The following is a 14,715-nucleotide window of genomic DNA, read 5'->3' on the forward strand; positions in this document are numbered from 1 at the left end:
AGCACTGTCACAATGACAAAGGACTCCAAAAGGCATCTAGTTGCAGAGGAAGGCTGGGCTACTGCTCAGGAAGAGCTGATGAAAGAGAGAGCTCTTTGCCTGGATGTGGCCTCTTGCAACAAGGATTTGTCCATCAAGCTCCAACTTACTGAGGAGAAGCTGCTTATACAGGAAGGCACGGCACAGGATGCTAACATCAAGCAGGAGAGCTTGCAACGCCATCTGAATGAGGCAGTGGGATCTAGCAGGCCAGTCCAGCCACACAAGCGCACCCTTTCTAGCCTTGGAAGCGGCGCATTGCGTGAGAAGGATTTCATTGAGCAGATCAGAAAGCTCACTGCCCAGCTAGATGAGGAACGCAGGCACTCTCAAAAGCGGAAGATTGCTTGCACAACCTGAGCATTCTTGCACAAAGATTTACAAGGACAAGCATGACAAATTACTTGATGTTGGAGTCAGGAGGCTGATTGAGAGCAACAGAGACAAAGTCCGCAAGTCCAAGCAGTACAACGTTGCAGGAGGCAGCACTCACTTGCTCAAGTGCCTGCTTGAAAGCTGCGCTGAGATTGTTGTCCAATTTGGGCTCAGGAAATGTGGCTTGCCCAGCTACACAAAAGACCTTGTCAGCATTGAGAAAAGAGGTGAAGGGCATCAACACTTCCATCAATCTTCTGCAAAGCTTTGGAGTCTGGTGTCCTGCTTGCTGAGATTGCAAGTCAGCCTTGCAACAATGAACGTGTTGGCAAGGTTGTTGGTTGTGGGCTCTCTGTACATAGAGCCCTCCTTGCTGCTGTTCAACTTGACCCCTTGCTGCACCCTGACCCCCACATGACCAACAATGTGGCAACCAGCCCAAGCATTCTTCAAAGGAAAAGTGAAGTGCTGGCCACCACTGCCCTGGATGCACAGTCTAGGCTTCTCTGCGACCTGCGCATCAGCTTTGTATCTGTGTTCGAGATCCTGGCTTGCGTTGTATAAGGGGTCAGACTCGATGTAATAGAGATAGGAGCTGCTGTCTGTTGTCTGAGGTGCCGGGCCATCCAAGACATCCTGCAGAGCAGGAGAGAGGGTGGTGACAGGGACCGAGGGTGAGAGGACCATGTGCACAGAGACCGCAAACATTCGAGCAATGACGTGCTCGTGCTCCAGGCACGTAGCCTTGTGACCAAAGGGAACGGCCAAGGAGAGAGAAGTGATGACCGGTACCGGCCAGTCGAGCAAACCAGAGACGTGTACAATGTCGGGAATGGCGTTGTACGGATGCACCATGGCATCCACTGGAGAGGCGGCGGCGATCTTGCGGCCGAGGTGGGCAAATGCTGGCTTGGAGGAAAAGGTGCAACCGGCTGCGATGCACTTGCGGTAAAAAGTGTCGTAATCTTCTCCGCCAGGGATAAAGATTGCAGTCCGGTGGTGAGGAGGAGGCCTGCTGGGTCGTGCTGATCCTTGGCTGTCTTCTTCCTCTGCAGCCTCGTTGTCCTCGCCCACAGAGAGCTGCTGGTGCAGTCATTGCCGGTAGTTGTGGACGGTGGCGATGCGAGGTGACTTGAAGTCGAGCCTCAGGTTGCTGCCTGCAACGTTCAGTGTGGATAGCCACATTTGAACCGCTGCCCGCATGCTTCTGCCATCCGCCTTGCTGTGCCTAGCACGAGTCAGAACAAGGATAAAGGCATCCCGCCCTGAGCAGCAGTCCTGCTCGACGCTGAGATGAGAGGGCATCTCCCAGTTTGCAAAACGAAGCTCCTGCAGGTGCCTAGGCTCTACGTGCATCCAGTCCAAGCGTTGGCCTGGCAGAGAACGAGGCGCTGCTGAGCCGGGAGAGGTGTTGGCCAGTCGGAGGGTGTTGCAGATGTAGAGGAACATGTGCTCCACCATGTGGAGCTCCGCTGAGCCGCACCACTCTGGCAGCTTGAACAGGTTGACCACCTCGAGCGCTGCTGGACGTGCGTAGCCCTGTGCAAAGAGGTGGGCTAGGAAAGCAATGGCCGCACAGGATCTTGAGCCTGAGAAATCAGATGGTTACGGATCAGCACATGTCCCCTCGGGCGCATCAGCTCACGTCCCCTCAGGCTTGCATTGTACATGCGCGCTCACCCTCTCGTAGTCGGCAATGGCACGCTCCATTGCAGTGCCCATTGTCTGGCCCAGGTAGACCACAGGCGTGCAGGCGTTCTCTCCATGCACTGCAATCCTACGCTCCAACTCTTGCTTCCTGGCTGTGGCACTGTGGAAGCCCGTCTCCCTCTTGTGATCCTTGGCCCACTGCAGCTGCCTGCTCAGACAAACACTCTGAAGCAAGCTCCGCAAGTAGAGGGTGCGCTTGACCGTATCAGGACTTGCATGCACCACGTCACCCAGGATAGAAGCCAGGCGCTCCTTGATGCTGGGTGAGCTGGGTGGAATGATGCCGGTGAGCACATCACGTACCGCAGTCAAGGTAGGCAGGGGGTCTTGGATGCCGAGGACCCGCATACAGGCTGCAAAGCGTTTCTGATGGGTAGGGAGCAGGGCATCATCAGTACAGTGTAGAGGGACGTTTGAGAGTTGCTTGCTCACCTGTGCTCCTTGTGAGCGCGGGACACCAAAGACTACATCGTAGCCAAGGCTGAAACACTCTTTGACGATGTTGTTGAGGTCCAAGTTGGAGACTTGTTCCTCTCCGACTTCTTCCTCGCTGGCATCCTGATGCTCCACGGCGTCATCAAAGGGGACAGGCGCGTCCTTCCTCCACGGGACAAGGTTGGCAGGAGGTGCCAGAGCTGCTAACCCGTCGTCGTGTTCAAAATCCTCCATGAGCCCAACAGAGGTCCCAGATGGCTCGAGAGCAGTGCTCTGGCTGTATTCTGACTCTACCAGATACCCAAACTCATCCTTGTTGCTCTCCTCGGTCCACGCCTTGGTCGTCGGCACGTTGGTCTCAATACCGGTTGATGCAAGGCTTTCTGTGAGCTGGCGCTGGCGAGGAGCCTTTTTGGCTGGCCTAGGTTGGCCATGCCAGAGCGTACTATTGGTACTGGCTTTAGAGTCGCTCTGGACATATGAGGGGTCTTTGATCTCCGAGGTGGAGGGAGAGCGTTGGCGTGGCATGGTAAAGTAGCGCAGGGGATGTCGAGGTAGGTTGTGGGTGTGGAGGATGTTGAGGTAGGGCTGTGCAAAAGCTTGCAAAGAGGTGGTGCTTGTCGGTAAAGCGACGTCGTTGCTGTTGTGAAGTAGTGGTGCTCAGGAGATTTTGTGTACTCCGCTACCAAGCATTCCAATTTGCAAGTCAAAGCTTCACCTGTAGCCGCGTACTACTACTGAGCATGCCCATGCTCATGGCCATTCCAAGCCGCAGCATCATTATATTCGCGCACGTCTTCAGAGGCAATGCAGCGCCTATCTCTGTGTCTCTCGATGCCAGACCCTGTGTTGGCTTTCGTTGCCAGGGCTTGCGCTTCACGGGCCTTGATCTGCCCTGCCACAGCGTGCTGCTGTGTGCCGGTGTCTGACTTTTGACCTTGAAGCACCTGGGGGAAGATGTCATACAACTCGTTTGGCTAAAGACAATCGTGACCGAACTTCTGACGTAGAGTCTTCACATCAAGTTGTGCCCTTTGATTTGCAAGCGCTCGCCGGGCTGAGATTCTGCTATCTGCCTTCCTGCCGAGCGCCTCGTACCGGACAGAGAGTTATCAAGCGCTGGCTTGTACGCTTTGTTTCGACGAGCAGGTACTGAGACATTCGGGTCGGCTATCTGTCCCAACGTTCGCGTATCTCCTCTTCCATACTGCTTTCAGACTACTCGAGTCTCATTTGCCTTCTACAATGTGGTCTCCACCTTTTTTCAATTGCGAGATGAATTCGAGCATGAATATGAATTAACGCCTTCAAGCCTCGGTATCAGCTGCGTGTTGCGTACATTTGGCAAATCGATCTAGTCCAACCCATCGTGTCGTTGAAAATTTTTGCCATCACTTCTAGAACCCAAAAATCTGTGCTTAGTAGTCTGACTTGACTTTTTGAATCATCAGTGCAGCGGTCAAATTTGAGCGCGGGTTGCTCCGAGCGGGGCATGACTTTTCCGACCAAGGTAATGCTCTGTCAAGCCAGAGAACTGAGGCTTCCAAGGTCACATTCTGGATACTTTACTTTGAGGCGCGTTGAAGTGGAGTCTCCCTCACAAGTGATGAAAATTTGGAACCAAAAACACCAAAAGTCGTGATGTAGCCAGTGAGTGGAAAGAGTCATAGATCTCTTCCGCAGCTGACAAAATTTTTCGGCACATATTGCCTGCTGGTCACTCATGTTGTGTTCAGGCAGCGGCTGCAATATTTTGTTGACGATTCTTGGCCTTTGATATGAGAGCGCGCATGAGTAGCCGAGTGGCTTGAGGCTTCGTGTGAGATATGTTGTTCTCGACAGTCATAATCGACAGGTCGGCCTGAGGCGCCAACGACCAGGCTGGTCTTCCACTGAAACCGAGCCCATTGAGATTGCGAAGGCAAGGCTCAACACGAGAGCGAACTTGCCTGACGCACCAACTATGTACTTGAATTCTGTGACCTCTAGCGTCGAACAGTGCCATCGACGTTACATGGTGAAATTCAGGACGCGAACTCTTTCGACGTTCTCCTGGCTCGCTATTGGTGCTGGGCAGACTCGGCCTAAATGCACGGTTCTGACACGAATTCACATAGACGTTCAAAATTCGCGTTAGGAAGAGGGGATACTTTTACCCAAGAGCATTTCTTCGGCTCGCTTCGAATCTGATGGACCAGATCAAGATCGTCACCTCAACCTCCAATGATTTGTGAAGGAGGGATGGATTCGATGCCATTGCATCTGGCTATCATAGGCCAAGTTGCGGCTCTGCATACCTGATTTTGCATCGGACACGGCTGCATATTTTCGCTTCGTGTGGAAAGCCAAGAGTTCAACAGACTGAAAATTGACACAGCCCACCTGTGCACAAAGACCAATGATACGCTTCACATCGTTCGATTCAGAGCTTACACAGGCGTGCTAGCGCCGTTGGCCGGGCGCGTCTCAAAGAGCATCTGGGCTTCTCAAGCTTTCGAGTGAGCGATGTATAGTGACGGTTCACTTATTAGCCGCTGTTTACATGCTACACTTTGAATGAGCTCGAACTCGCAGTGAAGCTCTGGACTAATTGAGCATCGCGGAGTAGAGTTTTTCCGAAAGAATGCCCACACAATTGGTCGACCGCTCGTCAATGTGTGAGCCCATATCGCCTGCCATCATCGTTGTTCTCGAGTGCTAAAATTGGGGTCTCGCGCACGCATAATGGCCATGAGCGAATTATCAGTTACGTCGACAGCGTTGGGAGCAGCAACGCCTATCGCTTTGTCAGCGAGGACGGCCAGGTCTACGAGTTTGTGGGATGAGATGCTGCTTGCAAGGACAACGCCCTCGTTGCATCGCACTCCCAAAGAGGCTTGCAGCAACATTTTGCTTGCTTGCGTGAAAGGCTAGAGTTCTTGCGCCTTTTGGACTTGCTTCATCAGCTCACACACAGCTCCGCGCAGCAGACTCGCAAACGCAGCAGACAATCCAGCGGCTCGAGGATCTCCCTGGCAAGCACAACGCTATAAAGACGACGCCACACGAGGAGCCAGGCAAGACGCCACGCGAGGCGGCAGCATCTGCAAAAAGACGACCCACCCATCACCATGCAAGCTCGCTCAGCGTACCATTGGATGAAGTACCTGCTGAGAAGTGACTCAACTCTGCCAAGCGCAGAGGCAGCAAGCGCATGATCTCGTCTTCAGAGGAGGCGCAATTTCTCGTGACGCGTCAATGCAGCTCATTTCCTTTTCGATCGAGCCGAAGATGTTGCAGATAGGCCTGCCAAATGCTCACGACGTCCCATCGAGCTGTTCCATCGGCTTGCAGTTTTTCCGGGACCAAAGACTCACGCCAAGTAGAGACGTTGCGCGCCGGCAAACCCTTTTTTGGTTTTCTCGTTATCGATGAGCGTGAATTAGAGCACTCACAAGATGTTGCTCGTCTGATCGTCAGAGCTCGAACGACTGTTCGTCAGAGTAGGAGTTGCACAGCTCATGAAAACATTGTGCTTCATCAGAATATCGATTGAGACAAACGTGATTTTTGCAAGCTAACGCTATTCCCTCTTTTTGAACAAGGTTTCGACGTAAGTAGTCGCGATATATCAACTTTGGATTCGAGCGAGGCTCAATGCCGTCGCACGCGTCAAAAATGCTATCATAGGCTGAAAAATGCTGTTGGCGACTGTGTCTACAGGGCTCGAAGTGTTTCGTTTGCACAATGAGAGGTGAAAAGACAGCAAAAGCAGGACTCAGAATCATAAGTATCCGGAATAAATATGACAGTGTGTGCAGATTTTTACAGACGATACGACGTCCCCAGCATTTGCAGTACGAAAGCGCAAAAATCAGCAAGAGCAATTCAAAATCTCTGGTGTGAAGAGTAGATCAAAAAAGCTTGCCGGGCGCCTTGTCAGTTAGCATAGCTTCCACTGAGAGAGTATCTGTACGACTGAACAGGGCGCTGACGGGCAAAAATTCCACATGGTTTGTCAAAGTCACTGCAGATTGCTGCTACGTCGCTGCCAGCTGCATTATCCGAGAAAGCTCTCAATCAAGCCTGCGCAGCTCATAGATCGTCGTGGAACAGCTAAGAGTGGTGCATGACGCGTCTGAAGTGTCAAGTCTGCACTTGATGAGAGAATGATCAGGAATCACACATTTGCAGGAGCCCGTGGCTCAGATTTCGCGAGATCAACGCGTTTTGAAAGTCTTTACCGAAACGCCGCTGCTGCGTCTGGTGTCATGATCAAGCGTCGTCAAGACCTGCAATCGAAGCTGTCCGTCGACACGGCTCAGAGAGTGACTGCAGGCGGTCCACAGCTCACATTCACTCATTGCATACCGCCGGACTGCTTACATTCTGCTGAAGTCACAACGCATGGAGCAGCGGTGCAGGCACCAGCGTGGGCGCCTTCTGGTTGTAGCTGGGGGAAGCCGATTGCAGGCAACGCATCGGGAAAGGAGCCGACCAAGCAGTAGCTCTTGAACGTGAAGGCTAGCATTAAGCAGCAAATGAGGAGCCATATCAAGGGACAGTCAGCTTGCTCGTCGATGAGACGCATCAGAGACACTATTTGTAAAGCTGGCCAAGCAGCTCATTCATGCCGAACGAGTGCTCAACAATGTGGTCAAGTGGGTCTGCCAGCTGTCGCTGGCACAAGTGAGGAATTTCTCCTCATCATGTCCGCGCGCGACCAACAGAGAAAGCTCGACTCTGGCCACCAAAACCCAACGAGAAGATGATCAATCCCTTCTTGCCTTGCATTCAAGGGCAAGATCCTGTTCAAGCACTGCGGGTCGAATGAAGCATGGACGAGCTAGGCAGGAATGCTTTTCTTTGTCTTTTCTCATGGGCGGGAACAACTTCGGCGAACTTTGCCTGCCCATTTCAAAAGCATCGAATCAGAAGCGTTCACAGTCATAAGAGATTCACCATTACTCCGACGCTCAAGACTTGAGCACTGCGGAGAAACACTCGTGATAATTATAGCAATTTCAAATGACCGGTGACCTGATCTATCAGCTTTACTGGACCTACGTTGGGGAAGGGTCATCGACGTAGATGGTGCACGTCAGCTCCTCTTTGTACCAAGGCAACGCTGAAAATCTTACATACCCGGGCCAATCCCCAGCACTGTTCGAGAGCCTGCTGCGACCTGTGTACGCCCGCTGCAGGACGTGCAAGAAGCGAATCCGCGTTTTTGAGCAACTAAGTGTGCGATGGAAAGGAAGAAATCCATTCCGAGACTCACGCGTCCCGTATACTCCTTGCGCACAAGTTGAGGGCCTTTGCTGACTCTTCCAGCCTTCTCATCTCTTCCTCGCTTGAGCACTTGAGTGCCACTTTGGCTTGGCTGGCGTGCTCCAAATCAGTGCAAGTGTCAGACGCGCGAAGCTACGAGCTCAATCGTAAAGCGAGCGTTCTCACCCTATACGCTCCCACTGCCTCACAATCTGACGAAGCAAAACAGGAAAAAGTGTGATGAGATAGTCGCGCTTCGATGCTGTGTGCAAAGACTCGCTCACATCTGGGTTAGCAGCCATCATGGTCTTGTAGCACGCAAGGGTCGCGTGGCTTGAGGTGCAATCAACGCAGCAGCAATCAGCAGAGTGTCGAGCTAAGAAGTCAACTTCGTGCCTCACCCGCATTGCGCTGCGATCTTTCCCTTGTCCATTTTGAGATCTGTCCTCACTATCAGGACCTGCCAGCAGCACAGAAGAAATGTCAGCGCTATTTGGATGAACAGCGGGCGTGCTGGCCACGCTTGCAGCTGGAGAGGTCCACTACGTGACCCGTCCATCCTCTCAAGACTTACCAATTTGCACTCCTCCATGAGCTTTGCTCTCAAGCTCTGCATGTTGACCCAATCCTTTTCGTCGATCACTTCGCCCAGGTCCTCGTCGTCCGAGTCCTCGTCGGAGTCGTCTTGATCTTGCGCTCCTTTTCCTCTTATGATTCTGGGACCTAGCTGCCTGAAGCTACTTCCGGAGGATGCTTTGGTGCCGAGATAGTAGCCGAGACCAAGTGCGAGGAGCAGACTGACAAGGCCAGGAGCAGAGGTGATGTCTTGACGCAATAACCGACTCAGCGATGCCGACGACATGACACACTGCTCGAAAATCAAGCCTGTGTAGCTCACGCGCTACCCGTGTCTTGGCGGTGTAGCCTTTGCAACGCCCGCTCCACGTTGGTGCTCGGCGCTAGGCTGCAGCGATCGAAGAGTTGCTCGATATCGGCGCTAGTGACGGATCTCTCGGGCGACAGTCCTGCCTAGCCCGCTCCGATGTTGGCTTGCGGTGTGGATGAGTTGCGCGAAAGCTCATCAATCGAGAGTCAGCGAGGCCAGCTAGAAGCGGGAGTCAGCGATGGGCCCGTGAGTGTCAGGGCAACTCGGTCAAAAGTCATGAGTGTGGAGTTAGCTGCCTTATGGCGGCTACAGGTCATTTTGATTCACGATGGACACAAGATAATCACCGATGCACGCAAAATACGAAGCCACGCAACTTGACTCAAAATTCAAGGTGAAGGTCACCGCGCTTGATTTGGTGGTTGTGGGACGCGTACCGGTACGCCGCGAACGCGTCGTGTGGACGATGTGGAGATGCAGTCACGAGTGCAGATGCACAGAACTTCAGACTCACACCAGAGCACTCTTCTACACAGCGCACCCACACCCGCCCACGTGGCTTGCGCCCGCACTCATGCGCCTTGCACATGACGCCGATTACGACGCGCGCACAGACGCGTTTGTGACTTCCAGCTGATGATCATGGCATGGCCGCTTTGGAAGGCCAGCAGGCACATCACACCCACAACACCGAACACACCTGTGCCATCATCCATCGTCCGCGAGATTGAGCACTTCATCTATCCCGTTTCCCTCATTCCGCCCCTCTGCCTGTGACGTGCTCATCGCAAGTTAGCCATCACCCCTTGGGCAGCTTGCAGTCATGCCGGTGCCCGTCACCTCTGCAGTCGGCGTCTTGGCCCTTCTGAACGAGCCGGAAGCGGAGCTGCAAACGTACGCTCTGCAAAAGCTCAACTCTCTAGTTCCGCAGTTCTGGGCAGAGATTGCAGACTCAGTGTCCAAGATCGAAATCCTGTATGAGGATGCAGCGCACCCCAGCAGGCAACTGGCAGCACTCGTCGCCTCCAAAGTCTACTGGAATTTGGGCGAGTTTGACGAAGCGTTGAGCTTCGCATTAGGCGCCGATAAGCTGTTCGATGTAGAGAGCAAGGACGAGTACACCGACACCATCATAGGTGAGGCCCGCTAGCTTTCCTCGTGGCGCAAGTCGGGTATGTCGTCCCAGGCTGATGACATTGTTCTGCACTCTTCATTGCCTGCCCCCAACTCTCAGCCAAGGCCATCGACGCATACATCGAGCAGCGGGCTGCTGCTGCCGGCGATGCTGCGGAAGACGGCGACAAGAGGCTGACTTCCATCGTCGAGCAGATGTTCTCTCGCTGCATAGCTGAGAAGGAGTACAAGCAAGCTCTGGGCATTGCTCTCGAGACTCGTCGCCTGGACGTGATCGAGAGGATCTTGAGTCAAGTCAGAGAGTCTTCATTGATGCAATACACTCTCGGAGCTACGATTGGCTTTGTCCAAAGCTTGGAGGTCAGGACGCAAGTGTTGCACCTGCTTGTCAAGCTCTTTCAATCACTGCCTCAACCTGATCACTTTAGCATCGCTCAGTGCTACGTCTACCTCAACGCACCTCAGCTCGCCTCCACTCTTCTGCACGATCTCGTGCACAAAGCTCACAATGATGCTGCTGCATCCGCGTCTGCCAACACCGAGAATGACCCTCTTTTGGTCGCTTACCAGATATCTTTTGACCTGGCGGAAAGCGCAACGCAAGAATTTCTCGAGACTGTGAGATCCGACCTTCAGACCCGAGTCGCGGGAGCGCAGCCGAAGATCGAGAGCAGCTCCGCCGTAGCCCAGGCGGACGAAGATGTTGAGATGGGCGATGCAGCGGCAGGAACAGTTTCGGGTGCCACCAGCGCACACACAGCCGAGGAGAGCACGCTGGCTAGCTGCATCGCTCAGATTAGGAGCATACTCCTGGGAGAAGAATCCATTCAGCTGTACTTGGATTTCTTGCAGCGCGCTAACAATGCCGACCTGACTATTCTCAAGGCGACCAAGGACACGCTCGATGCACGCAACAGCGTCTACCACTCGGCAATGACATTTGCAAATGCGTTCATGCACGCCGGCACGACGAGCGACAAGTTCCTGCGGGAGAACTTGGACTGGCTCGCCAAGGCCAGCAACTGGTCCAAGTTCACTGCTACCGCTGCGTTGGGCGTAATCAACAAAGGACATCTCAAAGAGTCCATCAACCTCCTGAACCCATATCTCCCAAAGGACGGCTCTACCGGCAGCGTTTACAGCGAAGGAGGATCTCTGTTCGCTCTGGGGTTGATTCACGCAAATCACGGTGCCGAAGTTTTGGAGCTGCTCAAAGACACGCTCAAGAACAACCCAGCTGAAGTCGTTCAGCATGGCGCTGCGCTTGGGCTGGGCGCTGCAGGCATGGCTACCGGCAATGAAGAAGTGTATGAAGAGCTGAGGAACGTCCTGTACACTGACTCGGCCATTGCGGGCGAGGCTTCTGGGTACGCGATGGGTCTCGTGATGCTCGGGACAGGATCAGACCGCGCAGTAGACGAGATGCTGCAGTACGCCCACGAAACACAGCACGAGAAGATCATCCGTGGTCTTGCGATCGGTCTTGCCCTCATCTGCTACGGCCGCGAAGACAAAGCGGACACCGTCATCGACACGCTCATGTCGGACAAGGACGCCATTCTGAGGTATGGAGGCATCCACGCCATCGCTCTTGCCTATGCTGGTACTGGCAACAACAAGGCCATTCGGCGTCTTTTGCACGTCGCCGTTTCTGACGTCGCAGACGATGTGCGCCGCGCTGCTGTCACTAGCTTAGGATTTCTGTTGTTCCGCAACCCCACCCAGGTGCCACGGATTGTCCAATTGCTCAGCGAAAGCTACAACCCGCACGTTCGGTACGGATCCACCCTCGCACTGGGCATAGCCTGCGCGGGGACCGGTCTGGATGAAGCGCTGGACTTGCTGCAGCCCATGCTCAAGGATCCGGTCGATTTTGTACGACAGGGCGCTGCCGTAAGCCTGGCAATGGTTCTCATCCAGCAGAACGACACGCTCAACCCTCGGGTCGCAAGTGTGCGCTCGGCGTTCGAAAAGACTCTGACGGACAAGCATGAGGATGCTATGGCCAAGTTTGGTGCTGCATTGGCCCAGGGACTCATCGACGCAGGTGGCCGCAACGTGACTATTGGTCTCCAGAGTCGATCGGGCAGCAGCAACATGCCCGCGATCGTCGGCATGGCTCTCTTCACTCAGTTCTGGTACTGGTTTCCAATGGCACACTTTGCCAGTCTAGCGCTCACGCCAACCGCGGTCATTGGTTTGAATAGAGACCTCAAAACCCCAAACTTTAGCTTTGTCTGCCAAGCCAGGCCTAGTCTGTTCGCCTACCCCGCAATCATCAAGAAAGAGAACGAGAAGAAAGTCGAGAAGGTCGAGACTGCTGTTCTGTCGACAACAGCCAAGGCTCAGGCTCGCCAGCGCAACAAGGAGAGAGAGAAGCAGCGCGAGGAGAGAGGTGAAAGCATGGATATCGATGCAAAGACACCCGCCAAGGCGGCTGGAGATGACGGTGCCAGCAAAGCTGAGGGCAAAGCAGCCGGCTCCACCAAGAAGGAACGCAAACCGGCCGAGCCCGCTCAATTTCAGGTGCAGAACTACTCTCGCGTCACGCCTACCCAATTGAAGTACGTGACCTTTCCCGCCGATCTGAGATGGCAGCCGATCAGGCCAGTGACGGGTCTCGCTGCACGCACCGGAGTCGACGTCCACAGCACAGCCAGTGTTGCCCCAAAAGGCAAATTAGGAGTGCTAGGCAATCTGACCCCTGCGCCAGGTGCCAGCGGAACAGTCACCCCTAGCCAGGCCAAAGGTGCGCCTGCAGCTGCGACGCCAGCCAAGACGACCTTGGCCACTGGGCCAAGTGCTGAGGCAGCCCGAAGCATTGCCGCATCATCCAGCGGCGGAGGTGGGGGCGGTATTCTGCTGCTCGTCGACCGAAACCCACAGGAGGCGTTCCAACAGCTACGGCTCGATGAGTCCTCTTCTGAGGCCCCGCAACAGGCGTCGGAGCAGCACCAAGCTCAGCCTGGTGGAAGCGAGATCTCGCCGGAGGATGCGGCTGCCATTGCACGTGCGCTCAGCGGCGAGGACGAGATGGACGAGGACGATCAAACTGGGGTGCAAAGCAGCAGACGAGGCGACGGCTCAGGCGGTGGAGGTCCTGGAGCTAATCAACCTGGTGACGGAACTGCACGTTGATGGGTTGCGTTGCTTGCTTCGCATCTCGTAATGACATTCGAGTTGGACAAGATGATCAAAAGGCGTGTCGTGTGTGCTTGGTGTGCTTCGACGTGAGCTTTCAATTTGCCTTAGATTAGGACAATGCGCAGCAGACTAGCTTCGCCCATGAACACTCGATGCAACAAGTTTAAGCGAGAGGGTGGCGTCATGCAGTCACATGAGTGGCTTGAGCGCGGAATTGACGCGCCGGCGAACAAGAAATGACGAAGCGCCTAGCTTGTGCTCGAGCACAAGCTCTCTTTTGATGTCGCAGGATACGTCGTCTGAAGTCCAGCACAGGTCTTATTACCTTTCATGGAGATGGTGGCGTGTCAAGGACCCTCTGTGTGGCGCTGGCCCGACCGTCGCGATCGCCGCGTGTGTTCTTGCGCATGACGCAGAGCTGGGGAGTTGCCGCTCGCACCCAGACTTGAGAGAAACACACGCGCAACGCGAATAGAGTTTGCATGACACGATTTCAGAAAGATCAGAATCGACTTTTGCCCCGCGCTCTGGAATGCGAGGCGATAGGGTGTTTTGGTTGCGTCGTCCGGCCAAGCGGCTCTTGCGGCATATTCAATCACGAATTAGATTGCACAGAGCCGAGCTGAACTGCACGATCATTTGGTGGCGGCGGGCGGGTACCCTTCATGCGCAGATGGTGAATACGCTCGACGCGATGCGTGCATTTTGAGTCGCCGATTCATTTCTGGGGTACCGGTCAAAAGTGACAGTCGCGAGCAAGAGTTGCGAGTCACAAGTGTAGACACTCCATGCACCATTGAGCCGAGACTTGAGCACCAGGCCGACGCTGCTGTCGAGGCCCTCGACAGACAGTCAGAAACGTGCACGATCAGATTCTCAAGTCAGGGGCCTGCCGTCCCAAGTGTCATGATGAGCATGCTTCTACAGTCTTTGGGGGCATGCACGAGCACATCGCAGCTGCGAGATGAAGCTGCCTGCACCTGCACGTGGTTGCAAACAGGCTTCGGCAAGGTCTGGGAGCGGTCCCAAGCGAATTCTCGCGATCAGAATGAATGCGAGTGGCATATGATTCGCCTTGCTATATACGCTTGTGCTCTCGACGGTTCCGTGTCAGATGCGCGCACGAACAACGTGGGACGCGCCAGCATGTGCGGCCAGTGCGCCGCTCTTGCATTCAGATTGGAAGGCATGCAACTCGACGAGGGCGCGCTGATTCCGCATGTCCTCCTTCATTCGTCCTCTTGCAAGGCCAAGAAGCCAAGCCGGCAGTCAATCTCTGCACGGCAAACAAGAACATTAGTCCCCGCAGATGATTTGCCGCACGGCCGCCGCCGCTGGTTGCGTTGCGTTGCGACCGCGAGCGGCCATGCAGTAAGCGCGGAACAACCTACTCTCTACGTCGCATCGTTCGGCATGCAGGCGAACGAGATCCTGGGGCGCAAGCTGCAGGGGCCCGCATCGGCGCACTTTTATGAGCGGCATGAACAGACATGCGTGCGCAAGTCACAGAGTCGTGAGTCGAGTGGCAATTTAGAGGGGAGGGTGCTGCTACCTGCGACGCTCGACGCGACTCTTCATGCAGATATGCAACCTTTCATCATTCAGCTTGCGCATGTATCGAAGACAGCTTCAGGAGCAAGGGTGCGTACCAAAATACAAATTACTGCACGAACGCAGCAGGTCAGTTGTGAGTCAGGCGAATGCACAACTCTGCTCGTTGCTATGAACCTGGCGGCCAGTCC

At 54.5% G+C, this 14,715-nt stretch overlaps 5 protein-coding genes across 5 annotated transcripts; 3 read left to right on the forward strand and 2 right to left on the reverse strand.

Annotated features, from left to right (window-relative positions):
• Window positions 1-12: 12 nt before the first annotated feature.
• IE81DRAFT_348870 (hypothetical protein) lies at window positions 13-399 on the forward strand (the record flags this gene model as incomplete). Its single annotated transcript, XM_025516313.1, has 1 exon — window positions 13-399. One exon carries the CDS (start codon window positions 13-15, stop codon window positions 397-399), a length of 387 nt encoding a protein of 128 aa, XP_025368014.1.
• Window positions 400-663: 264 nt separating this feature from the next.
• IE81DRAFT_348871 (hypothetical protein) lies at window positions 664-3,087 on the reverse strand (the record flags this gene model as incomplete). Its single annotated transcript, XM_025516314.1, has 4 exons — window positions 664-1,497; window positions 1,579-1,953; window positions 2,095-2,490; window positions 2,557-3,087. 4 exons carry the CDS (start codon window positions 3,085-3,087, stop codon window positions 664-666), a joined length of 2,136 nt encoding a protein of 711 aa, XP_025368015.1.
• Window positions 3,088-7,540: 4,453 nt separating this feature from the next.
• Window positions 7,541-9,016, reverse strand: IE81DRAFT_325164 (peptidyl-tRNA hydrolase II). The gene is made up of 7 exons (XM_025514430.1): window positions 8,384-9,016; window positions 8,211-8,269; window positions 8,094-8,142; window positions 7,996-8,021; window positions 7,820-7,921; window positions 7,684-7,736; window positions 7,541-7,601 (listed from the first exon to the last, which is right to left on the reverse strand). The coding sequence occupies exons 1-7, from the start codon at window positions 8,669-8,671 to the stop codon at window positions 7,552-7,554; spliced, it is 627 nt and encodes a 208-aa protein (XP_025368016.1). The 5' UTR covers window positions 8,672-9,016; the 3' UTR covers window positions 7,541-7,551.
• A 323-nt stretch (window positions 9,017-9,339) lies between these two features.
• On the forward strand, window positions 9,340-13,086 carry IE81DRAFT_367956 (26S proteasome regulatory complex, non-ATPase subcomplex, Rpn2/Psmd1 subunit). Its single transcript, XM_025517118.1, has 2 exons — window positions 9,340-9,831; window positions 9,930-13,086. The coding sequence occupies exons 1-2, from the start codon at window positions 9,519-9,521 to the stop codon at window positions 12,965-12,967; spliced, it is 3,351 nt and encodes a 1,116-aa protein (XP_025368017.1). The 5' UTR covers window positions 9,340-9,518; the 3' UTR covers window positions 12,968-13,086.
• Window positions 13,058-13,486, forward strand: IE81DRAFT_201558 (hypothetical protein). The gene has a single exon (XM_025510889.1). It carries the CDS (start codon window positions 13,167-13,169, stop codon window positions 13,446-13,448), a length of 282 nt encoding a protein of 93 aa, XP_025368018.1. The 5' UTR covers window positions 13,058-13,166; the 3' UTR covers window positions 13,449-13,486.
• Window positions 13,487-14,715: the final 1,229 nt, after the last annotated feature.

This window comes from Ceraceosorus guamensis (genome assembly GCF_003144195.1).
Source record: "Ceraceosorus guamensis strain MCA 4658 unplaced genomic scaffold IE81scaffold_55, whole genome shotgun sequence".
Lineage (NCBI taxonomy): Eukaryota > Fungi > Basidiomycota > Exobasidiomycetes > Ceraceosorales > Ceraceosoraceae > Ceraceosorus > Ceraceosorus guamensis.